The sequence below is a fragment of the Zonotrichia leucophrys genome, chromosome 15, assembly GCF_028769735.1.
Source record: "Zonotrichia leucophrys gambelii isolate GWCS_2022_RI chromosome 15, RI_Zleu_2.0, whole genome shotgun sequence".
Classification (NCBI taxonomy): domain Eukaryota; kingdom Metazoa; phylum Chordata; class Aves; order Passeriformes; family Passerellidae; genus Zonotrichia; species Zonotrichia leucophrys.
In genome coordinates this window covers 7664010-7690357 of record NC_088185.1, presented here as the reverse complement: position 1 = coordinate 7690357, position 26348 = coordinate 7664010, and the positions used below count along the sequence as shown (strand labels likewise).

Below are 26348 nucleotides of genomic sequence, written 5' to 3'. Positions count from 1 at the left end.
ACAGATGCTTTAACAGACTGCCCTGTTCATAGCCCAAATCTCTTTGATAAGTTTTTCAGGCATGTTTCTTTTTCCTGCTTTTGTGTTAGAAGTCAAAGATTGTGAAGATAGGTGAACAACTTAAGCAGCAAAAGATACATCTCTGTGTGATTGTATCTCAGTAATTCCCCATTAGTACAATGTTCTTGTTTTTTACCTGTAAGCATATGCATTTTCATAGAAGCTAGTAGCAGCAGACACCAAATTTGAACAGTATTTTTTATTTGGAGCTGTATTTATTTCTTAAGATTAATAATAGTGTATCCTGCAGATTTTAATTTTATCCAAGGAGAGGCTTTGTTTGTGTAGCTCAAGGTATTTATCTGATTTCTATTTATATCAGCCTGCTTGGTAAATGAGCCTTTTTAAGGTCTGATTTGCTATTGCAGCAAAAATGGTTTCATTCTCTATTCTTCCTTGTGCTTTATATACCCCTGCACTTTATTGTGTAGAATCAAGTAAACTCTTTTTCAGCTTTTTAGGGGGAAGGGGATCTCATTTGTATTCAACTTTTGTTTTCTTGTCAGTTTTCCGACTCGGCAGGCTATGTGGGATTTGCTAATCTGCCCAACCAGGTTCACAGGAAATCTGTGAAGAAGGGCTTTGAATTCACACTCATGGTGGTTGGTAAGTGAGCTCTTTAAGCATTTTTGACTGTTATACAACCACATTTCTTTCACATAGATGTGTACATCTTCCTGCTTAGCAATTGACTGTTAGCAGTAGAAAAAGCTTTGAGCCTCTATACACTTTCTAATTGCATCTGTCACTGTTTTGTCATGTTTAGTAGGAGGGAGTATTTATAGCGATTGAAGATGATGACTTGGAGCCAACAGGACATTTTGGCATTCCTGATTCATTGTCAGATGACAGGGGTGGTTGTTTAATCTTTCTCTTGTTTCTCCACTGAAGGCATGAATGCAACCAGTGAGTGTCTTGCTGTTGAAATGCTGATGCTGCTGTTGAGCTTTCTGCTGTTCTGTACTGACTCACTCTGGTGTCAGAGATAAACCTGTAATTTGCCTTTCTGTCAGTGAGCACCTCTGAGTCCCTTTGATGGAGTCCTGTAGGCACAAAGCTCTTCCTAGTGATGTTGAATTATGTTTACATTAAATCAGTTTAATGGTTTGCATGTGCAAAAGGAGTCCACAGTTACCCTTTTGTAGCAGTCAGTGAAAAATGAGAATGTGCTCTGTAGTACCATTTGGGATTACCTGGTGACAGCATTCAGCAGTGTTTGTGAGAGAAACAGGTAATTTGTGATAATTGTAGAGTTCTTGTGTCATGTAGTTTGTGATGAGAAATACAAATAATTTTTTCATCTCAAATAATATGGCCAGTTGGTCTGAATGATGGCTCCTTTGATTCCATGAGTTAGGAAACAAGCACTTTTTTGCAACTCAGATTTAGTAGTTAAATTTACACATTTAACTTTGTTACTTAAATGTAAGACAAAATTTGTATCATTTGAAGTTACAGAATTATGAAACTTCTCAGCTGAATTTTGAATAATTTGCTTGATGATTTTCAGTTTCATGGAACCTATATGTGCCTAAGTGTAAGGGTGCAAAACTTGACAATTAGTTTGGAATTGCTTTACACATTTGTCTTCCCAGCAGTGTTCCAGGTTCAATTTGTAGCTTAGGAAAACCTTCAAGCTCTCAGAAATTTTCAGCAGGAGAGTTAGAGCTCTGATTTTGTAAGTTTAAAGACAAAAACTGTAATTTCCCTCAAGTAACTGAGCTATCTCTAGATCTATAGTCCAAGTGCTGCATGACCTTTCAGCTTTATTGTGACATCTGTTACAGTAAACTTACAATTTTCATGTTACATTTATGAAAACACTGGAGGCTTGTTTTTCCGGTGTTTTCAAAGTGCTTAGCTGAACCTTTGATGTTTTTATATCAAAAGCTAGGGTGGATCCTGATGAACAAATTATTTTTCCTCCATAATGTGGGCTTGGAGAAAGACAAGGTGCTTTAAAAATCTTGGAGTTAAAAGTGTATATGCTTAATAACCTGAATTATTTTGTTTGTAGGTGAGTCTGGCTTAGGAAAATCCACTTTAATTAACAGTCTGTTCCTGACTGATCTTTATCCAGAACGTTACATTCCTGGAGCTGCAGGTAAATGTGGTTTTGCAGTTCCTCCAGCACACTCCACCCTATAATATTTCTTGTTCTTTCAGTTAATATTGCTTCATTCTTTACCCATTACACCACTTTGTCATGCTGTATTTAAATTTTCTAAATTATGTTTTGTTGAGCTGTTATTTTCTTATTTAGATTTCCTCTCAAAGACAGCTTTTGTTTCTTTATCAGCTGCTATTAAAAAAAACACCTCCCAAACCTTTTAGGTATCAATATATACCTAAATGTGGTTTTGTTCTAATCCCCATTTCTTCTCACTGCTTTTTGCCTGTAGTGCCTTAAATCCTGGTTAGAGGTGTAAATAACCTTTTGGCAAAGAATCTATTGAGCTTCTGAGTATTATTATTTTATTTTTGCATATTGTCATAAGTAAACCCATGTTTTAGTTCCTTGTTTCTTGTTTACTTACAAAAACATGGTGTTAAATTCTGCTTACTACTTTGTGTATTTTGATAAAATATTTTGTGTCATGCAGGTTACAACACACTCGAGCTTGCAGTTCCTCCTGTGGGGGTGTCTGCAGGAATTGATAGGCAAATAACAATCCAAATGTTCCTTTATTTTAGAGAAAATAGAGAGGACAGTTCAAATCGAAGCTTCCACAGTAGAGATAGAGGAGCGAGGGGTGAAGCTGCGTTTAACTGTAGTTGACACACCAGGATATGGAGATGCCATTAACAGCCAGGACTGGTATGTGTGGAAACCCTGCTTTGTTAATAAAGTGTGTGTCTTACACAAACACTATTCTAGTGTGTCTGGTGCTTTCTACAACTTCCAATTTCAATTTTCTAACCACTTCTGATGTTTTTAAAAGTTTTGTAGGGTGTGTCTATGATTCTGCCTCAAAGTTAACAGCCTCTCCTTCAAAAAGTTTCTCTGAGCACTGCAGTCAGCTTTTTGTCTCTATGGCCATTCCAATCAAACAAAATTCTGGTGGGGGGAAACTTTTTGTCTTTTACTTTCTGTGTCTCTGGCCCATCCAGTTTCCATGTTTTTAAGACAGTTCTTTTCGTTCCCTGTGCTCTATATGTACTACCAGCAACTTGGGTAGAACTGGTGGCTTTTTATGATGAAATTACCACTTGGCTCTCTCTGGCCTAAATATCAATGACAATCTTTAATGAATGAAATAATTGTCAGTAGATACACTGGAAAATATGCATAATTGCTTTAGCATAATGATTATGAAGAAAGAAATCTGTAAAGCAGCTAGAGAGGATGGGGCAATTTGTAACGAACTAAATTCATAAATGTAATTTCCAAATAATCACATTCAGACAATTCTCTTTAACTGTGGAAAGCCGATGAATTTTTTCAAATGAAGATTAGATATCCTTACTGGGATGCTTCTAGTTTCTGTGGCTTAAAACTTTGAATTTTCATATGGCTGTCTTTTAACAAGTGCCAACAATATTTATTTTATTTAGTTGTTAATTCTGTTGACACTTTATTTGTGGTGGTGGTAATCCCAAGGCAAACAAGGATCACTGAGCAGAGAAATGCAACATAAAGCTAATACAGGTTGATTTGAGTCCTTTACTTAAAGACAGGAAATAGATAAATAGCAGATAAATAAACATAAATAATGCTAATAGAATGTTTTGCAATCTTTCAGTGACAGAATGATGTATCTGCACTCTTCTTATTATCAGATGGTTTTTCTCTTCTTTCTATGGTGTAGATGTAGGAACACAGCAAAAGTGAAGGCAGTGAAGTTCTGTAACACACTAAATGAAAGTCTGAAAGTGAAGTTCTAGTGAGATTTTTGTTTTCCTCCCACTTTTCCTACTCTAGTAAGTTGAAAAAAATGGAACTTTTGGTGTAACACAAAGGCATCTTTCTGGGCTGCATCATGCTCTTGCTTATTCTGTGCACTGTTGACTAGAGCTTCCTTCCGCTGGAGCTGAGGCTCTGCAGCCTGTGCATTGTGTTAGAGAGAGCTCTTCCTGTTGATTGTGTTCTAATGCCCTTTGTTTATTCTGCTCAGATGTTTCTTAGAGACCTACGTGTTCAGATTTTCCCCTTTCTCTTTGGAGGTTTTCTGAGTAGAATCATTCTGTGGTGATTCAGAGCTGAGTAGAACAGGTTATACGTAATTTTATGTGACAAACCTGAAGCATCAAACACACAACAGGAACAAATAGTACTTACATCTTACAAAATAAAAAGATGCAGTTAATGGTATCTCTTTAGTCCACTTATGTCACATGAAAAGGTTTTCAGCCACGGCAAGTGTCATTTTGACAAAGTCTCTTAATCTTTACAGGATGTCTTGGGGACTTGGATGGGCAGACTCTTTGTTTTGAGCTGTAGTGAAGACTAACCCAGAGCAACCACCTTCCTTCCTTGCTAGTTCAGAGGAAGGAGCAAGTTCATGTTCTTGAACTTATGTTTGTGTTCAGGAGCATTTACTGCAATCATGGTTCACCAGTAGATAGTGCTGATCACGATCCAAGATTTATAAAGCCCTTTTTTTGGGAAGGCTGTAATTTGTGCAGACTACTTGTTTTTTGAGGTGACAGATTTTACTAAGGCTGTTTTTGAACACAGATAAAGTGGCACGGTGTCTCAAGGAGGTAGCAATTGCTGGGAGAGTTTCAAATATCTTTCTCCTGAGTAGGTTCCCTAATGGCTTTTAGTCTCTGTGCATTGATGAAAGGGCTAAATTTTAGAGTTTGACTTTCAGGGATGGGAGCTGAGGTAAATTTTTATGAATTTTATGTCAAAGAAGAAGTGCTGATTAGGATTCTGTGCTAGTAGGACTGTGTCCAGGAGGTCTATTGGATAGGATTGGAAAACCAGCAGTGTTGGATTGGGAAATGCTTTGTTATAGATTTAGTACAACACACTTTCTGAAGTAGTGTAATTCTTGTTTTCTGGATGCTACTGTACTTAAAACAGTATGAAAGGTAAGTTGGAGGTGAAGCACAGTTAACCATGATGATTTTTTAAAGATTCTGTGTGAAGCTTTAGTGCAGGCTGGAGTTCTGTATTCTAGAATCAGACCCACAGCTAGGATTGCTCATGGCATCACTTTAGGGGTGTGTTTGGAGAACAGCAAAATTCTCTGTGGTGGGAGGTTTGACACATTCAGAGTCTTTCCATGCATAAGTACATTGGGATCATGAGAGAAGCATGTCCTTAAAATAACATCTTCCATCAGAACAGAGGGGATCTAATCAAGGGAGGAAAAAAATTGCTTGAGGCTCAGATTTACTTTGATATCTGGCCTCAAAAAAGTGGTTGACAAAAACAGACTACAAGTGAACTTGTTAGATATTGCTGATCACACTCTATTTCATCTTGCTTGCAGTGTCACGGGTCATTCTTTGATAGCTGCTCTCAGCTCTTTGGCTGCTCCTAAATTTTTTTTTCTTCCTTATTTTGCTTTTTTTTTTTTTTAAACTGACTAAGGCTATATTTTATAGGTTTTGGCAGCTTGATAATATTGTTCATTTTCCCCAGTGGGTTTAAATGCAGCATTTGTGCTGTTTGCTGTTAGAATACAGGATGTGCTGTCTCCCATGTAATGACACAGTGTGGTGTGAGCCAGGTGTTTCCCGGAAGTCAGGAGCTACAGGACACTGACACCGTATTTACAGGGAAAATTAGACCTAGAAAACTGCACGTCAACTAATGGCATTGCCAGGGAAATGTGTGACAGTTCTCTCCCATTGTTAGTGTTTGGTTTCTGTCCTAGTACCTTTTACCAGCTAAGAGAGGTATTGAAGATTAACAGGAACAAAAGCCATATTGATGTGTTTCAGCACATTTAGGTTTTAAGATGCTGTTTCCTAATGAGTAGCACGAAGGTCAAACCCCAATGAATTCCATCTTTTGCTTTCTTGTCTTCTGTAATATGACTTAGAATAGCTAAATCTTGCAATGATGTAAATGTGTGTGTTTATATTGTACTGTGGATTTATTCCTTCTCCATTCAAAAGCTTAGTTAGCTTTGGAGAATCAAATTCCCTCCAGGATCTCTTCCATCATTCTTGTTACTTTCTTTTATTATCTCCTTTGCAGCCATGCAGCCCTGGGTAAAACGTTGCTGCCTATTGCAGTGTTTGCCAGCATTCTGTGTTCATTTTCCAAATTATTAATTTTCTTTTATCTGTTCTGTTTCCTCCTTAAATGTATCTCATCAAGTTTGTGTTTTCTCAGCAACAGAAATATGGGTGTTCCTATTTCTCAAGCTTTCTGTTGAGTTTGTTCTCAAGTAGTTTAAGACATGTTCATGATACACAATCATCTGCCTCACCTTATCTACGTCAGCTGTTTCCTTCCCTTCCCCTGCAGTACCTAATGTAAAGTGTCCTTTTATATAAATGGTGTTTGCAGGTGTCTGCATGCTGTGGAATAGCTTAAAATGATCTTCTTAGTTATGTGTTGCTTTCTTTTCTCTCTGGTCACTGCTCTCTGGGTCTGATTAATCTGTGTTCAGATTTTGTGCTCATTTACTTCTTTGTAGGGAATATTTTAAATTGCCTTGAACTTATTAGGTTTTTCCTTTGCCAACAGAAAAGAATTCTGTAAGGTAACAAAAATAGCTTAATAAATCATGTGATGCTTGAGTGCATGACTTGCAAATGTATTTGTACTTAATTCTAACAGAATACCAGAATTTTCAGAGGTAACTATAGAAACCTGGCTCTAGGGTCAGGGTTGTAAATCAGGAGGATATCCGGGATATGTCATTCATCAACCAGTTTAAAAACAAATCTTCAGCCCCTACCCCCAGAAAAAAAAGCAGAAAAATCCTCAGTCTTCTGTTCCTGTGTTGTCTCAGCACCAAGTGCTTTTTTCTGAGCTTGCACTTGAACTTTTTATCCAGTGAACAGAGTAACACTTGAAATTGGCTCTAGGCATAAGTTGACACTTGGTGGTTGTTATGAAAACACCCTTTTGCATTATCAAAATATTTTTCCTCAGTAAAAAATATTTTTACTGGATAAAATGCTAGGAAGTTAAATTTTCTGTAACAGTAGTGTTCTGATTCCTTATTATTTAAAGCTGATGTAAGATGCCTGTCTTTCTCCCCCCTCCCATACCACAGCTTCAAAACAATTATCCACTACATTGACAACCAGTTTGAGCGGTACCTCCATGATGAGAGCGGGCTGAACAGGCGCCACATCATCGACAACAGAGTGCACTGCTGCTTCTACTTCATCTCTCCTTTCGGGCACGGGTAAGGAAAACCTTGAGCTTTTCTACTTTAGGGTGTTGTGCCTTCATAACAGATCATAAGTTTCATTACTCGAACTGGTAACTTAGCAGTAATGTTAATTGAGTCCCCAACCTCTCAGTTAGTGCAATTAAAACAGTCCATGGAGATTAGTGCTCTCCTTTACTTTGTCCCCTTTTGCATTTAATATTGTTTCAAGGCAGTCAGTACTGCCTTTCTTTGTTTATCACTCAGAAACATAAATGCTTTTAACATCCACTTCATTATATAGAGACAGTTGTAATTAAAACTTAAACTTTGCACAATCAAGTTGATAAGCAAAGGCATTAAGTTTAATGGCTTAATTTATTCTGAAAATACTGTTTATGTTGACACTTGAAATAAATAATTTTTAATATATTTGGTCTGTTATAAAGCAAACAACACAAGACTCCATGACTATTTTAAATCTTTTTTTTCCCTGCTTGTTGGCAGACTGAAGCCATTAGATGTGGAGTTCATGAAGGCTCTTCATGGAAAGGTCAACATTGTCCCTGTGATTGCCAAGGCTGACACCCTGACACTGAAGGAGAGGGAGAGGCTGAAGAGAAGAGTAGGTCTAACACTTGATCATGAGAACAGAGCAATCCATACAATTTAAAGACAAATACAAAGTAATTTCTAATTGAAGAGGGGTAAATGATATGGCCGAGGACCTGATCTTGGGGAAGTGTGAGGTGGGAAGGCTTCACTGAAGGCTGATGTGCTTTGCCAGTTACACTTGCTAAGAATGTGGCTGTTCTTGGCTTCATGTATCTTAGCAAAGCTGTGCACCCAGTAGCAGCACTGTTTGTAACAGGGGTTCAGACAATCCTGAAAGAAGCAGAGATGTCTGAGAGCTGTGGCCAGAGTGCCCCTTAGTTCTTGAGAAGGTTAAAAGTGAGGACAGTGTGACTGTATGAACCTTGTCTGCAATGCAGGCAAAGATCCACTGAAAAGAGAAGGAGATACTTGTACAGAAATGAGCAGCTTCATGGTGAACCAGGTGAAAGGAGGAAGGAAATTTTAGAAAGTCTGTTCATTGGGACAAGAACCACCTTTGGATCTTGCTGGGAGAAATTCTGTCCCAGCTCTTGAACTTTAATTTTGTTCCTCCACAAATACTATATGGTAATGACAGGTGCACTGCTTTCAAATTGAAGGAACTCATAGGGAAATCATAAAGCAAAAATGTGGCTGATTGTGCAGGTTTTATTGCTTTTCCTTTTCTGTTACTGTACTGACTTTGTGAAAGATTTTTATCTACACTGTTTGTGGAGCTGCCACTTTTTATAAAGCTCCCATAATTCACCCTTTCAGCAGTGTACTTCAGGCTCAGTATTCACAGTTGCTTACTTTTTGGTTCAGCATTTGGGAGCAAAATGATGTTGAAAGATTTGAAGGAAGCATTTAAGTGGAACATTAATTATTTAAAAATGCAATTCACTGGGAATTTAACTAACTTTTAACTAACTGATCTTTAAAACAGTCTGGACTTAGACATATGGACACCACATTTATGCACTGCTAAGTACAACAAGAAGAAGGGCATCTGTAGTCTAAGGGAGTGGTTAGGGAGCAGGTAAACAAGTTTCATTATTTTTATACTGCTGGCAAAGGTCACTCTGCAAACTGAGTTTATATTAAGTCAAATGTATAATGTGCTTCCAAAGCTTTGAAAATCAAAGCTACTGTATATTGTTCTAACTCAAAGCATCTTGGCCAACAGAGTCTCTAATCAAGAGTAGGAATCAAAGTCCTGCTTTGCTGACGCAGCTTGAAGTCTTACTTTTTTTAGATGTTTCTGCCATTTGGCCATCAATCTGAAGTAAAATGTTTTTGTTTTGCCGCTATGGATTAAGCAGCAAGATTAGCTTGTGGTGCTTGCAAAGGAAACCCAGCTTGGAGTAATTCCTGTTTGGGCTTTCTGGAATTCAAAGTTATTTTTTCAAACTTTTGAGTGGGAAGAAATGCACGGCAGTTTCACAAGCTGTGCCATGCAAGGGTGCTAAGGAAACATGCTCAAAAGAATGACTTCATGAGAGGGGAACTAATATTTTGACTTTTTTTTTTAATTTCCCATGGGAAGGCTAATCTTTAGGAACACAGAATCCTCTGAGGCCAATAAAATTGAGATTTGAAGAAGCAAAATGCTGTTTCATTGTTAGGAGCATAAAATACAGTTTGTTTTTATTGCAATTCTTTTTCCTTTCAGGAAAGCACTAGGTTTAACAGCTGTAATATATTATTCTAGCACCCCTTGCTGTTGGCTTTCCCGTTATTGTTCCACTTGCATTTTATCTCAAAGATCTCAGCCAGGTTAAATGTGCTTTCTTGTTTTATGCAACTACTTAAAGGCATCGAACTGCAGTGCTGCCCCACCCATCCCAGCTGTGCATCTTTTATTGGCATTTGGTGACAGTTCAGCTCTCTTTCATTTTGCAAAATAGTAACAAAATCCATGGATTTAAATGTCATTTTGTGAATGTCTTATTTACTTTTTGGCAACACTTTCTCCCAAATTTCTTTTCTCTCTATAAAATGTTGCTCTCTGTGTAGGTGGGGGCTCGTGGTACTCAGTGCGTGTGTGAGTGTGGGGGATGTTTATGTACCTGGCAGGAAAACAATGTCAGGGAACAGCTGTGGCTCATGCATGGACTTTCCTCTGCCGATGGTCTGGAGAATTGTTTTCTTTTAAACACCTGTTAAATAACCAAGTTCTGGTTGGACAATTTTCATTTATTCTGTAGCTGTCAGTTGCCATCATGACGGAAGATGGAGGAACCCAGCAATACTCAGAGAAGGCCCATGAAGACCTCTCTATTTAAAGTCTACTTGTTTTCATGCTACCAAGTTAATTTCCAGTTATATACACAATAATGGTATCACAAGTCCTTACAGAGGCTCTTCTGAATATTTTTACCATTACTTCAAAACTCTCCCTGAATTTGCCCACACTTTGTCTGTGCTGAGAGTGCACTGAGCAGGGCAGCTGCTCGGTCCAGGTGCTCTTGGTGGGGTTACAGTCACTGCTCTAGGAAGTTTGCACAGTTCCCCTATTCTGCTGAAACATCCAGGATCCCTTTGGAGGGAGTCATTATGGAATCTCAGCATTCTTCATTCTCTCCTTATACCACCACACTTCCTTTACTGAGAGTAACTTGTCAGTGCATTTGCTGCAGTGACAAGAGCTGATTTAAGTGTACTCAGAAGTGTGGCAGCAGAAACATTCTCTTTGGTTTTGAAACAGGAATTGACTTGTGCCACCTTTTGAAACTGCCAAAGGCCTGGAGTTAATGCTGGCTGCTCACCCCTGCAGTGATTTCATTAGGAAAAGAATGTGCCCAGGAATACAGATACTGTATTTTTTATGTTACCCTCAGACATTAGTGACAAAGAAAACCGTTTAAGAACAGGATCTTTTTCTTAGTGGCTTTTCAATTACTTTCTCTAGTGAAAGTGGATAATAAGCTTTTATCTTTTTTGATTCAAGAGGCACTAGGCACTGTCTTCTACATTTTTGAATGTATGAAATGCACAAAAATATACTTGGACACAGGGTGAATGATTTTGATTCTGTCACTAATGAATTCCTTCTTGTTAATTCTCTTTTTTCATATTAACCTCACTTTGCTTCTGTATTTGCCTTGTAAAACTTCTGGCATTTTTAAATTATTTACTTGCTGTGTTTTCCAAAAATACATTTGTCTGTTGTGCCTTTTAAAAAAATCTTCAAGTCTGTGCTATTTTGCAATTTGGACACTGAGTCAGGTGAATATTTGTGACAGACTAGTTAATCAATTTCATATATTTTAAACTGAATACCTCTTCAATGAAGTAAGAGTATTATTCTTTCCTTTTTGCAAACTTTCAGGTTCTGGATGAGATTTCTGAACATGGCATTAGGATTTATCAGCTCCCTGATGCAGATTCTGATGAAGATGAGGAGTTTAAAGAACAAACTAGAGTTTTAAAGGCAAGTTTCACTCCTAGTTTATAATTTTGCTGCTGTAGTTCTTCAGTCTACAACATGCCTAACGATACTTTATTCCTTTCACAATGTGTTGAAAATTTCAGTTTCCTTTGTGTGTTGACCCTGAGTTATAATCCCTTTTATTCCAGTCTCTGCTTCATCAGAATTCCAAGTGTAGTGTGTCATGACTTTCTCTTCTTTCCTCTTTTAACTGTAAACCACTGTTCACCTTGAACTAGTATTTGCAGTCTGTTTTCTGACTCAAACGTTTTAACATGTGAGCAAGGAGAGAGATTGTGGGTGTTATAGTTGCTGTACTAATTAACAACTTGCCTTGTGTTAAAGCAGATAATCAAGGTTTTACTGAAGTAATTTCCTCTTTGTGCTTGCAAAGGTGTTTGAAGAATGTGTCTGAAATTCTCTTTCTAGCTACTTCACTCTGCATCTGAAGTATGTTTCTGTTGGCTGTTCTCCATGCATGATGTTATGTCAGATGACACATTATGCCCAAACTGTACTTGAACAACAGTTGAGTGTTCCTAAAGTGAGGCGTCATTTCCTTCTGGGCCTCTGTTAAAACAAATCAGTTAAAACACAGCTACAGGTGCTCCTAAGGAGAGGTTCCATTGCCTAAAATGGGATTTGTTGGTTTTTTAAAGTGAGAGGGTTTTAGTAGAGAGTGTTTGTCAGCATTTCTTTTCCCCCTCTCTTGCCTGTTACTTGAATCGTTGTGCTTTCTTTAAAGAAAGACAAAGCAAAATACAACAACTAACCAGCCAAAAATCAAAACAGTAACTTGTTTTTTCTGTCTTGACTAGGCTAGCATTCCCTTTGCTGTTATTGGATCCAATCAACTTATTGAGGTGAAGGGGAAAAAAATCCGAGGCCGCCTGTACCCCTGGGGAGTTGTTGAGGTTGAAAATCCAGAGCACAATGATTTCCTCAAGCTGCGCACAATGCTGGTGTGAGTAATGGTGACGTGATCCCATCTCCTGTGCTGACCTCACTGCACAATGGCTACAAACCTATGGCAATCTTCACTCCTTAATTTAAAACCAGCCCTGATGCCAGCATAGAGTTGCATTTTAGTCCCCTGCAGCTTGTTTTTCTGCTGTACCCTCTGATCTCTCAATTCAGAAAGTATTTTCTATATTTTATGTTCCCAGATATATGTGATGATTTTATGCCTTATGTAAACTTATCTGATGGCTGAACATACCAACTGAAGTTTTGTTATAGTGCAGTTGGTGGGGCAGAGAGGCCATTAAAATACTCTTCAAAGTGAAGAATATTCCAAAAGCAAAGTGCAGTTTTCTTGGCAGTAGGGTAAATCCTTTGTTAAGCATGACACCCCACCCCGTTATGATTTTAGCCGATACGGATATTCTGCCTGCGTAAATGGTTTGAAGTGATTTTTTTAAAAAACGATGTTTTGCTATTGTTGGAAATGAATTCCGTTGTGTCATTCCAAATTGGGTCTGCACTGGGCAGGGATTGCCCTCTGCTGGGCACTGGGAGCAAGTGGGTTTTCCTTTTTTTTTCTTGGCAATTTGAAATTGTTAAGCAATCTCAGCAGCTGTACGAGCCAAGCAGCTCCACCTAGTTCCCAGTTACAAATGATATTTGACAGCACTTAAGTGTAATAAAATACTTTTGGAATTAAAGTATCTTTCTGAATTACTGTCTTTGCAAGTTCTTAACACTGCAAAAACTGGTATAAACAACTCATCTGAAATAATTAATGACCAAGAGGAGGACAGCATCTTTTGGGTCTTTGAATGATATTGGTGGGGCACTTAGGAATGAGTTAAAGATCAATGAACTTGGAAGCAGAGTTCTGGCTGGCTTGGTCTGTAAGGATTTAATTTTCTGGTAAATACATTAGTTAGATAAAACAGAAGCAGAAGATAAAAGAGTGTTTTTTCTTTGCTTTGCTGAGTGTTCAACAGCCCTTTGCATGTTCTAGGACTCACATGCAGGACCTGCAGGAGGTGACCCAAGACTTGCACTACGAGAATTTCCGTTCCGAGAGGCTAAAACGCACTGGCAAGTAAGTGTGGGCTGCCCTGGGCTCTGCTGCTCTCACTGCCCACTGACAGGGAATCTGCTCTTCCTCCTAACCAATCCCACCTGTAAACAATTATTACTGATGAGATTTCAATCTGTGGAATTCTGAAATTTGTATGAAATGCTCTTCTTGAAGAGGAGTAATATATAGCGAAGTGCTGTGCTTATAAGCAGCTTAAATCCCTTTTGCTCTATGCTTTTAATTGGAATGTGCAGGAAGAAGGTGCCTGCAAGCAAGATAGGTTTTATGTAATGATGTCTGCTTGAAGAAAATGAATGCTAGTGGGCAAATTTAAATAGGCCCCAGTCTGTCTGCTTAGGGATGTATTGCTTCTCTTGCTCCTTCATGTGTAGCTAAAGAGAGAAGTTTAGACCAAACAATGTTTTCTGATAATTTGTGTGTTTTATAGAGTTTCTTATATCTTTTTTAATTCTTGGCAAGGCTGTCCTTGGCAACTTAATGCAAAAAATCCACAACTGCCTTTGCTGCATCTTTTTGGATAGAAACTTACTTTTGTCCGCATTTCACTTGTTCTTCAAGTATTCAGCAAAGCATTTTGATGTTAAAGAAGAAATGAAATAGCCTACACAGCTTTTTAGTATTTGATTTTTGTACCATAGATGGATAGTGAAGGAAATCTCTTCATTAAAGTAAATTGCAAAAAAAAAAAAAAATCCATATCGCAGTAAAGAAAATTTAAGAAATGGGGAGTGAATAGCAGGAGAGGTAAAGATGGCCTTTTACAAAAGGGCAGCATGATTTTTAAAATGTCCTAATTTGCCCTTCTTCTACATGGAAGAATGTAGACTTTGATGTTATATTAATTGAAATATGAGTCTTGAATCTGCTCTCGGAGATTTTTACTTCTGTATTTTATGCTGTCAATGCATTCTCTTCTTCAATAGGCCTGTCGAAGAGGAAGTGGTGGACAAGGATAGAATCCTCCAGCAGAAAGAGGCTGAGGTAAGAGGAGCTTTCTAAAACTGGTTCTTTAAAAAGCCATGCTAGGTTCCAATTTCTGCATCAGCTGCTGCCTGTGGCAGGTAGGACTGGAGTTGTGCAAACTGACAGGCAGAACCTGACCATGCAAGTGGCCCTTGCAGTGTTTTGTTTATAGTCACTTGCACTGTGGATGGGAGGGACTGTGTGCACTCCTGGTTGTAGACAGAATGTTTATCATTTCCTGTTTGGCTGCTAATTTTCCATAAGGATATTTGCTATTTTAGGTATTGAAATCAATTTATATTTGTCAGCTACACATGCTGGGTGCTGTGATGGGATAGACTGGCAGTCTCATGTCATTTCAGATGTGCAGGTGCTTACTGCAAGCACATTACCAGTCAATTTGTTCTTATGTCTTGTGGCTATGGAGTAGAAGTAGGCTCTCGAGATTAAAAAATCCCATAATATAATTAATACATGTGTTTTTTCATCTTAACCTTGACTTACATCATAGTATTTTTGTTGTGCCTGTCAGTCTATGAAATCAGTGTTTTCAAACTCTGATTTCTCACTCTCTTTCCAAGTTATTGCTAGGCCTTTTAGCTTAGTATTTTAATGCTGAATTTGTAGACTCAGAAATGTTTAGGCTGGTATTTAAATTCTAGCAGTATGCTACCAGTGCTTATACTGCTTGCAGTGTGAAAACTTAGTGCCAATTGCAAGATAGTGGGTTTTTTCTCTTTATCCTTCTTTTATCCAATTCAGCTTGGATTCACATTCATAACTGCAGGACCGATCATTGCACATGTGCAGTGATTTGGAATAAAAAATAAAAAACTACAAACAGTTTTTTGTGTTTCTGAGGTGGAAAATTGATTCCCATACATGGAAATTTTTGAAATTTAATTTGGTCTATGCATTTCCTTTTTCCCTTATAGCATCCATATTTAAAAATAGCTGACCCTGGTTAGCTATTGGCTAACCCTGGCATGCTGCTATAAATAGGAAAAAATTTTCCTATAAGGAAATACAGAAGCAGCTGATTATCACCATAATTAGTAGTTAATAATATGAATTACTGGAAATTGAGTGAGCTGCATATTTATCACTATATAACTGCATTTCAGCTGCACAAGCACACTTGATGACTGTGCACATACAAGAGTGGAACTTCTGCAAGTGTTCTGTACACAAATTAACTGCCTCCATTTCCTGGGGCATGTGCAAAGCAGCAGGAGCCCATCAGCTGATAGCCAGCAGCACTGAATGCTTCAGAAAGTCAAGAGCATTTTTTGAAAAGATTGTTTGTTTTTCTATTTTCCCTTCATGATTCCATGCAGACAAGTAGACATAAAGAATTTAAGTCATAACTGTTTCTCCTGTTATTTGAACTGTGTAAATTGCCCATGCCTAATAGTTAGGTAGAATTTTGGGTATCCTTGTAGAACTATTTGTTTTAAGACATGTGTTTGAAGAAAGTCTCCTATAAATATTTTCCCTGGAAACTGTTGATATGACAGGCACTATATATATATTATATACGGTTTTTTTTCTATTTATGCATTGACACAGAGTGGTCAAAATAGACCAGTATATAAATATGTAATGTGTCTTTTATATAACTTGGCTTAAAGGGATGAAATCTTGAAATTCTCAGGGGGCAGTTTTTGTAAGTTTCCTCTGGGGCTAATCATCTCTGAATAATTGCTGCTGAAGTTGCAGGGGATTAGGTTAGAACTTGAAAAAACAAATACATTTTTAACTTCTGCATTCTATTGTTCCAAAGAGATCAAGAGGCTTTGCTGAATCTTCTGTAGATAAGCTGGTATGAAGTCCCTTCATCTCTAAATCATCCCTAAGGTTCAGACTGGGAAAAATCTGTGGAGGAAAGAGGCACAGAGGAAATGGGTTTGCATTCCATGGCCTTCACAGAGAAAACAAATATCCATTTCCCCTCCTGTTCTGCATTCCCATCAGTAACGGTGCTTGATGTTCTATTTACAGTTTGGTGAGGTTTATATAACCTTGGAAGGAATGAATGCTTGAACTAGTGCCAGGATCATCTTTATCAAGGCATCACTTTTGCTAAATGGTCTTTTATTATGCCAAAGGATGTGGTCCCCAGTTCAGCCAATTTCTGATTGCTAATCTGTCATTTTGGATTTATTGCTTAGTCTGGTTTTGCTTTTGCTCATTTGCAGGGGATGACCTGTTTTTTTAGAGCTGGAAAATGAAAATAGGCATAAAGATATTCTTGTTCGTTACAGTAAATATGATGCAGAACAGATTATTTTGATGTTACAGTGTAAGTGGGCACAAACTTAGTTTGTAGTTTTGTGCCATATTTTTCCTACTCTGTAGACATCTTGTTAATAAAAATCTTTGAAGTTTTTGACAGGTAGTACTTCCAGAAAAATGTCAGGGCTGTGATTACATGAAAACAGCAAGGAATAAACTCCTCTGGGTTTCTCCAGTGGGCTACCCTGAGACTTTGGGTAAATCTTTCCACACTTCTGTTTCAGTGGAGTTGGTCAGCAGTGGGCTCTGTAGGGTAGAACGAACACAATGTTGAACTTGTTTTTCTCTCTGTTTTTCCACTTTTTGAATGTGTGTAACCCTTTGGCAGATGGGATAAAGAGCCCTGGGTCAGTGTGGGAGTCGGGGGGGGAGCAGCAGTGGGGCTGCCAGGCTGGGGGCAGCAGTGACCCAGTGAGGATGAGGATGGGACAGGTGTGTGCAGGTACCTGCCTGCCCCTGCTGGGCTCGGGGAAAGCATTGTCTGGGGAGATAAGGGACAAACTTCCATGGGAAGAGACAGCATGACTGCTGATGAAGACCTGCAGACCTGAGGGAAATAAAAACAGGTCTAAAGTTTAATTTATTTTGTGGGATGTTACTGCCCAGTGCAGGGGGCAGAATGCTTCAGCCTTGCCCTGTGAAGTGTGCAGTCTTAGTCCTGGAGAACTTCCTAAGAAGAAAACCCCGGTTTGCAATGGGAATCTCTGAGGAATTAGAGTGCAAAACCTTGGTTCTTTTTCTTTGAGCAATTGCTTTTTTGGTTGTTTTTAGCTGTTTTTTGAAGGAGCAGTGTGTGCACAGATCAATGGCTGTGAGTGACTTCTGCTCTTTGTGAATGTGTCCTGTGGAAGACATTTATCTTCATGGTAACCCCATTTCCAAATTTTCAGGAATATTTTTTCCTGTCTTCAGTTAACAAAATTACTTGTGTTCTTTGGTATTGGAAGTATGAAGGTATTTTTAATCAAAAGAACTCGTACAGGAACATTCACTAGAAAATCCACTGTGCAGTTTTCCATCTTCCCTGTTCTTGCAGTGTCTTCACTTATGCCTTTCTTATGTAAAGGCATGGGCAGAAATAATCAGACTTGGTAGAGGGGAAATATATCAGTGGGAAGTAAATACTGTTAATTTCTTAATATTTCTGCTCCTGTGATACCTGCATGTTGGTTGAGAAGTTGTTCATGTTGTTTAAACAGGAATAGTGTCTGTATTGAGGTGAAATTCTGTAGGTACAGCAGAGCTGTGTCTGTGGTTTCTGTAAAAGGTGTGGATTCTGTTAACCAGATCTATGATTCACTTTTAACTCTGTAACCTTAGCTCTCATTTTAAATGTTTGTTTCCTTTCTGGTTTGCTGCAGTAGTTACATGATTGTTTGAACTAAATTGTAGACCTGACATAAGTAAACTAAGGGGCATTTATACCAAGGTTATGTTTATTCTTTTGCCTTTTGTTATCTGAGAATTTACAGGAATTATTTGTTTTAACAGATTTCCAAACATTGTTTCCTAGCTTCCTTCCACCCATGATGTGCATTGGCCCTGTGCTGTCATGTTGTAGCATCTGTTCTTTAGGGATGAACACAAATATATCAATGCTGCCCTTGCAAGTGAGAGGACTCTGCTGAGCAAGATCAAAGCCATTTTCTGCCCTTGATGCTTGCAGTCCCCAACAGCAAAGGGAATGAAGATGTTGACATGACATCAATTTCAGTCTTTGGTGTGATTCTTTTATATTCTCCTTTATGAAGAGCAGAGGTTTTTCTGTCTATTCAGTAGGTCCAGAAAGGTGAACATGAGCTGGTTTTGTTTGTAGTGTATCATGGAGGAACAGCTCTTGTGTCCTGTCCTCTACTCAAAGTGGAATTGTTGTAGAGACTGGCATGGTTACTCCTTGAGCACAATAGAGCTTAGTTCCCTTTTCTTAATTTGACAACAATGTGCCTTGTTTTTTTCACAGGCCTTGTGCCTGACAGGTTTTCTACTGAATTATTCTAAAATAGCTTCAGAAACTTGGCCGTTCCTTGCCTAATGGAAAAGACTGAGACTTCACCAGTAGGTCTCAAAAACACCACGTGAGGATGGAAAAGGAAAATCTTTTAATGTTAGAGCAGAGTAGGTTTCCTGGGGCTTTTGGGCTACCTTATATTTGTGTCATATGCAGCATCTGATTTATTCTGTGCTATGGGCATTTTTTATCAGTTAAAGTTAAGAAAATGCAATTCTCAGTGCTGTATTTAAGTCTTAAAATATAATGTTGGCTATTAGCAGAATTCTGCATTTGAGCAATCACCATAATATGTGTGCAGCAGTATCTCCCCCTGTGATTACTGAATGGCTTCTATTTTGGGAATGTTTCATGGCTCAGCTTGGAGTGCTCTTGGGAAAGCTCAAGTAGGAGAGCTTACAAAAAGCTAGTTTTATTCTGATGGTAAATCTGCAGGGAGGCAGTTCAAAAGACCAGGTGTCTTACATATTTACAAGTTGATCTTTGAAGCTTTTCTTTTTTCTTGTATCATGAAATCAATCCAGCACTGATTTTGGGAACTTTCTGCTTTTTCTTCCTCCTTCCTGCAACATTTTGCCATCTTCTTGATCAGAAGTTTTTTGTTTCAAGCACTTAGCAGAAAGATGTAGATGGATTTATAATAATCCTCACAGACTTAGCTGCATTTCATGCTGTTCCTGTGTGAATCTCCTTTTATCAGAGGGCATCTCTGCAGCAGTCACAGGAACCTGACTTAGCCTCTCTGAGCCCTGTGCTGCTGCAGCAAGAGGATAAGTCCACAAGCCAGTGAGTTTTAGGCAGCTCTGGTACTGCTGGCTGTGCTGCAATCTTTTTTACTCTTTAGTTAATCTTCTGTTTCTTACTTTTTCCTAAATCTGGATCTGAGAGCAGGCAAGAAAAAGTGATATAGGCACTTGCAGTTAGTTTTTCTTGTTCTGTGATGTTTCTTTGGTTTGTTGGATTTTTTAAACAAAACAACAGCAACACTACATTCATATATTCAAGCATTTGTCTCAGGTTCTTTTGTATTGGACCTGGTGGAGTAACAAGTATCACAAAGGTTAATGTGTTTGACTGGATGAAAATAGAGTAGAATTGTTTAGACAGAGTGATTTTTCAGTTAGTTTCCCACCTGAAAATGAATGAAAGCACTTCTCTACTAAATGAAAAAAAAAGAGAAATTGCTGTACAAGCCTCAGATTTTTACATGATCTCTGGTTTGAGGTGGGCTCATAGGTTATACCATGTGCATGGAAATAGCAGCCCATTTCCTTCCCACCTTGTAAAATGGGACTCTTGTAGTTCTGTATGTGGAACTTCCCCACCTGCACTTGGAAGGAAGTATCCAGTAATTTGTAAAGCAAATTAGAGGCATTTGCATATGTACTTTGAAAATCCATATTAGTGTTCTTTCTTCTGTCTTAGGAACATTTGTTTTGATTAATATTTTTTCTTTTTTTGAAAAAACAGCCAGCAACAAAGCATTATATATAAGTGGCCTTTTATGAAATGGAAACTAACTTTTAAGTGTTATAAGAAAATGCCTTAAGCAAACAGTTTTTTCCAGGAAAAATAATTGTTTAGATGTAAAAAATATTGCTGCTTAATATGTTTAGTCTAGTGTTCCAAATTTTATAAACAACTTTCTATTTCTCTTTTGAAATAGTTTTTAAATCTTGTTTTCATGTTTGGCTGGTGCTGCTGCTAAAAATTTGCAGAGTTCTCTGACACTCACAGAATGAGTGTTCCTACATGATTGTACACTTTGAGCAACTGTATCAGAACAAAGCTGCCACACTCAGGTGTAGCTCTGTGCACACCTGCAGGACATGCTTTCCTTATGATGGGTTAAATGTTGATTCAGAGTCTGCAAGCATAGCTGGCTTCCAAAGATTTGAATTCTATTGCTTAATTTTCCTTATAAGTATTCTTACAAATCTTTTGTGAAAATTAGATGTACTGAACTCTAGAATAAGAGATAGAGAAAACCAAAATAGTCAGTTATGTGAATTATTGAATATTTCCAGTTTGTGAAGAGGAAAATAGCATCTGTGTTCTATCATGGAAAAAAAAGTTTTAAGGTTTCTTGGATTTTTGGATTTTAAGGATTCTTGGATTTTCTTCCCATGCAATTGTTGTGAACACTTGGGTGTGTTTCTCTTCCAGCTGCGCCGCATGCAGGAGATGATTGCCCAGATGCAAGCCCAGATGAGGATGAAGCCTGGTGATGACTAAGGTGCTTAACAGCTGGATGCATCAGGTATTGCTTTTCTGACTTGTTTTCACCTCTTACATAAGAGTTTGGCAATGATTATTGTTAATTTGTCCTTGCATTTACTGTACTTAATAGGAAAAAGTGATGTCATGATAGACTAGAAAAGATTTATGCCTGTGTTATCTTCCAGCTGTTTGTATGACCTCTAAATCCTTCTCTTCAGTGCCTTACTTTTGGATCATCAGGCTTTGCTTCTGTTAGCACAAGCTAGTCAGAAAGTTAATTTAATGGAGGCTGCCAAGTTTTTAACAGTTTTCTCAAAGAGCCAGACAGAATTTTGCTCAGGTGCACTGAATAGAGACTCCCTTGATATGTCTGATGTATTAGGGGAGATCAGAGTGAGTGAAGAAAAAAATTCCTGTAGCACATACTCATTCTTTCTTCTGGTAGAATTCTTCTTTTAAATGCAAGAACAAAAAATGGAAGGATATGAGAACCCTTGTTGCTTAATACTTCAGTTTAATACTCTAGTTGTGATTGCTGGTCTTGTGGAATGTAAAGCTTGAATAAAATGGATTATATTATCCCTTATGACCTTGTGTCAGCTGCCAACATTCCAAGCCTAAAATAAGGAGATTTTTTGTTGCCTTTATTTGAACCTTCAGTCTTCCTGTTTACATAAAAAAAGAAAAAAATCATTAAGAAATAAACTTATTCCCTGGGTTCTCAGTTAAGCAGAAATTGATGGTTTTACTGGTATGGGCACTGTTAGCTCTAAGTGAAGTACTTAAAGGGAATTCAGTAATTCAGTCTCAGGTTTCTTACAGTCACAGTTCCAAATGTTGCAGATGGAGGAGTCTTCACATCATGTCTTCCAACTTCCATACTAAGAAATGTTTTCCCAGAGCTGGAAATCTAAACACTGAGGATAATTCTGTGGCTGACCACATGGTGTACATGAAAGCAGTGTCTGGCAGAAAGCTCTCATTGTCCAGCCAGGAGCTGGTCATTTTGCAGCCTGTTCAATAGTGTTAAATACTATAGACTCAATTGAAGGTTCCAAGTTTGCACTTTGACTTTCTTGTCATGTGGCCAAATTCTTACCACTTGTAGAAATGGTTATTTAGTGTAGGAAAGCTTTTTTAGTGTAAATTATTGTTACTGGTTTTTGCTAAGGAGATCAGTTCCTTGTAGGATTTAGAAATCATGTTTAATCACATGGCACCTTCAAACTGATACTCAATAAGAAAAAAATCACCATAAATCTACCCTTGTCCACAGCTGCTGTTGGCAGGGCAGAGGATGGCAAGGGGTACAAATATACTCAGAGTTCTTTGCTCAGCTCCTAGATGCTGCCTTTGCTGTGCAATCAGTGTCTGAGGGCTGATGGGATGTAGTATTGCCATTAATGGTTAGCCAGAAATGATCCCCTGTGTTTCACTGCTTCTGGCAATACTGGATATGGCCTTTATAAAAAGGAACTGGAGCATGGTTTGTCCCAGGCTGAATCTGCAGCCATGGCTACTTAAGTAAACAGAGTTCTGAGCATGCTCATGTCTGTCCTGGGGAAATGTTCTTCTGTAGATCCCTCACTCTGCTAATCTGGAGTGCAGCTTGCACCACTCTGTTTGTTAAGCAGACTGTGCAGATTTAAGTGTTCCCATGATCTTGTTGTGATTTGAACTAAATCTTGAGGTGAAGTTAATTGGGCTGAAATACTTGAGTATGGATGATTCTGAGAAGGATTTGAATGAGATCCTCATACATGGAGGTCCTGCTGTTACTTTGGAATTTGCTAAGCTACATTTCTGCAGCTGCTGTGGAAATGATTGTTTGATAGATTGCTTTTAGGAAAGACTTTGGAACTTCTGGTTTTGTTACCCTTGAGAGAGAGAGTGATAGATTGATTTATTTTAGAGTAATTTTTTGGCCAGTGTGCAGTCAGAACTGGAGATGCAGTCCTCCTAAAGCAGGGTGTTGCTGTGTGATCCTGGCTGCATGTGGAAGGGAATCCTCATCCAGAGCTTAGCCTTGGGGGAGTTTCTCTCATGCATGTGAACTGACTTTGCAACTTAGGAGGTGTGATGAGTTCAACCTCCACCATTCCCATCAGATTTATTTGCTGTATTTTATTGAAATCACTATTTCTAGAGAAACCAGGAAACTTGTAATTAACACAGTGGTTAACAGAGCCAAACTGCCAACAAATTTAAATGTAGTTGGTATTAATCTTTTTGTTCTATCACAGTTTATCTTGAACATCTCTCAGGTTCTAGTTTTACAGGAACTTTAAAGGATCACCTGTCCTACTGAAAGCACAGTCTCTCCTCCCATTGCTCTTTTGCACCCTTACTTTGTGCTGAGAAAAATATGTGACTTTATAAACAGAGAGTTTATGTAAAAATTAATATTTTCACTCTTTTTATTTTGGATACATACCTAATTTTTGTGTTTTCCTCAAAAGTCTCTTAAAATACTTTCCCCTACATAAAGCCCAGTTTTCAGGTATTTTGGGAAAAGTGGGGTGTGGTGTGGTATGGTATGAAGACCTTTATAGGTAAGAGCTGGAGAATAAACAATAGGGTAATGAAATGTGTTAATATCAAATATGTGAAATACCCACTTCTGATTTCAGGTGTATTTTGGAGTGGGGAGGAGATTGCTGAATGCTTTGGGGTTTTCTAGGAGGAGCATTGCATAATGGTTAAAAAAGTGCTAAACCCAAATTGTTGCCAAAAAGACTGGGAAGTCTGTGTTACCAGAAAGTGCTACACAGATGGGATGACTGGAAGATCTGGTTTGCCTGATCCCTTTTGAGTAGGGCCATCTTTAAAGGTTTTATGGAAAAAGCAAAGGGAGAATTCACTTCAAACAGTTTCCTTTACTTTCAAGGCTGGAATAAGAGAATAAAGGGAGTGACAAAGGCAAAAATTAGATGCAGGGAATACATTCCAAGTTTCCAAAGAGGGCAGACAGATTTCTTGCTCTGGAGAAGCAGAATCCTGAAAGGGAATGAAGATGAATGCTGGTGAAGACTGGGTTAGAGGTAGGAAAGGAAGCTGATTTTGGCACACGGGTCATTCCTGTTTCCAGCTGCAGTTTCTGACAAAAGCCTGTGAGAACAGATTGTGGTGATGAAGATCTTTAGAGTGTAGCCCTGACAAAGCTGTGTGTGTTGACCTACACTTTTGTCTCTTTCCTCTAAACATTTAATAACTTCTGTGTGCAACTAGTGCAGGTGGAGCAGCAATGAGAGCACAACTAGACACCAGAATATTCTTAGAATAAGCAGTAACAATTTTTTTTACCCTGACTTTTGATATTCTCCCCTTGCTAACCTTTCTCTAAATTGTTTTTTCTTGCAAAACACAAGATACTGCTATAAAGTGTAGGGGCTTATTGGTTCTTATATTTGACAGTTCACATGAAGGATTGAAGCGAAAGATGGAAGGTGAAATAAGGTAGCAAAACCTAAAACACATTTAGTTTTATTTGGGTGCTCAAATATGAAATGCTTTTTAAATAAGCTTGCAGGAACTCCAATAGCATATTTACGAGTTTCTGAACTTGTCCATCTCAGATGAGCAATTATTATGAAAAGCAGGAATAATTATACCAAGTGTAATGGTTATTGGTGGATGTTTCTTCCCTTTCCTCCTCTGCTTCTCAAAGTGTATCTCTTTGCAATCTGTTTTCCTCTTGTTATTCTTACAAATCTGATTTGTCTGTCTTCACTCAGTTTCAAGATCATACTGGGACAAATCAGTAACAGAAGCCAGGCTGTGGAATGCTAATACAGCCATCTGGAAATGTAGTTATAGTTAGGAAAATATGTTCAGACAAAAAAGAAACCCAAGCATCTTGCACTTAAAATAACTGTAGGATGTTGAAAATTCTATTAGTATAGCTTGTGATTTCCACAAGCGTTTTAAAGCCTCCTGAGCACATTAACACTGTTCTGGTTCTTGATAAGAACAGTGCTAAAGACACCAAACAGCTCCTTCTTTCTCCCAATGAATTGACATCATTTAACAGAAGAACACAAAGCACTGTCATAGCAACCAGCCTTCTAAAATGGTGCTGCTGAATGCTGAATTGATCTGATGAGAAATGTCATTTGAGGAAGTAGAAATGATGTTGTAGTTTTTTTGGCAGCTGAAATTGAGAGCCCAGAGAATGTGAAGCTTGGGCAAATTTGTAGTATTTGTAGCAACTGCCTGGCACTGCCAGTGGGTGTTTATCTGGCTAGAAACTAGAGCAGGAGATTGCTGTCAGTGTCCAGCTCTCCTCAGCTCCTCTGACTGTGCAGAAGTCAGCAAGCCCGGCATTGATGGGCTGGCACAAGGTTTTTTTCTCCTCTAGAGAACAGACTTCTGTTGGAAATTGTAAGGTAACATGAGGAACCTGAAAATGTGTCAGTGCCACTTTTCCCTAAAGAAACAGAGGACCATTTCTGATAGTTTTGAAGCTTGGATACTTAGATGTGACTCTGTGGTTATCACCCCTACTGACATAGTAAACTGATGAGCACTGGTAATCAGTTTAAAGGCCAATTTTGTAATTTACTGTTAACTTGGCTGATGATGTTTCCTGTGGGGAAGTCTGAGGTCTTGCTACAGAGTAGCAAAGGAAAGGGAACAAACTTGAAGCAGTGAAGTCAACAGAGGGTGACTGAAACACCAGAAAACCAAAATGTTTGGGGTGTGGTGACAAAATGAGTCAAAACCTACAGCAGAGCACTGGTGTCATCCAGTACTCCTCTGCCTTTTGGAAAGATGCCATTTCTCAAAGTTCTTGCTGATGATGGGACACTCAAAGGACAGTAGTTATTATAAAATGAGTGATATTTGAAGAAAAACAATTGAAGTGAGTAAGAAAATATAGCTGCTAATCAAGCAAATTTCTCTCATTTGGAGTTCAGAAGTGAGCACAGAGGTGCCAAGTCACCCTGTGTTGTAGTGGTGGTCTTGGAAGAGCTGAGGGGACAAACCCATTTCCTTTAAAAGATGTTCAAAATCTTCATAAACACAGCACTCTGTGTGACCACTGGATCAGAGTGCAGGTGTATGTAGTACTTGCTAGTTATGCTGCTTACTGAGAGAATTTTGTTTTAGTGGCCCACTGGAGAAATATTCTCTTTGTTCAATGGTGGCATGAACTCACGTTGCAGATGGAGGCATTTGTTAACTGTGGGTGTTGGTGAAATGAGCATGGCAGGCTGTAAGGTTGGTCTAGTAAAGCTGGAGGTCAAACTTGTCAAGAATAGTATCAACCTAATGGTATCATAAAATATTGCCTTACAAGGAGATGAGGAAGAAAGAGCAGTGAAATGAATCCATGTTAAAATTACAAGCATACTTTGCCCAAGTGTGTTCTAGGAGCTTGTAAAATGTAGGTATTGTGTAGCTAATGCTGCTAACATCAATGCACAGCTGTGCTTAGAACCCAAA

General features: G+C 38.4%; 1 protein-coding gene across 4 annotated transcripts in view; it reads left to right on the top strand.

Annotated features, from left to right (window-relative positions):
• LOC135454405 (septin-2) overlaps positions 1-26348 on the top strand; it is a 33746-nt gene that overhangs the window by 5446 nt on the left and 1952 nt on the right. For all 4 annotated transcript variants that reach the window (XM_064726464.1, XM_064726463.1, XM_064726466.1 and 1 more), the window contains exons 3-12: positions 567-666; positions 2078-2164; positions 2755-2878; positions 7245-7379; positions 7851-7968; positions 11269-11370; positions 12186-12331; positions 13334-13417; positions 14341-14398; positions 20850-20943. In XM_064726464.1, the coding sequence (XP_064582534.1) occupies positions 567-666; positions 2078-2164; positions 2755-2878; positions 7245-7379; positions 7851-7968; positions 11269-11370; positions 12186-12331; positions 13334-13417; positions 14341-14398; positions 20850-20918 (1023 nt within the window). In that variant the 3' untranslated portion in view covers positions 20919-20943. The remainder of the gene's footprint in view (positions 1-566; positions 667-2077; positions 2165-2754; positions 2879-7244; positions 7380-7850; positions 7969-11268; positions 11371-12185; positions 12332-13333; positions 13418-14340; positions 14399-20849; positions 20944-26348) is intronic.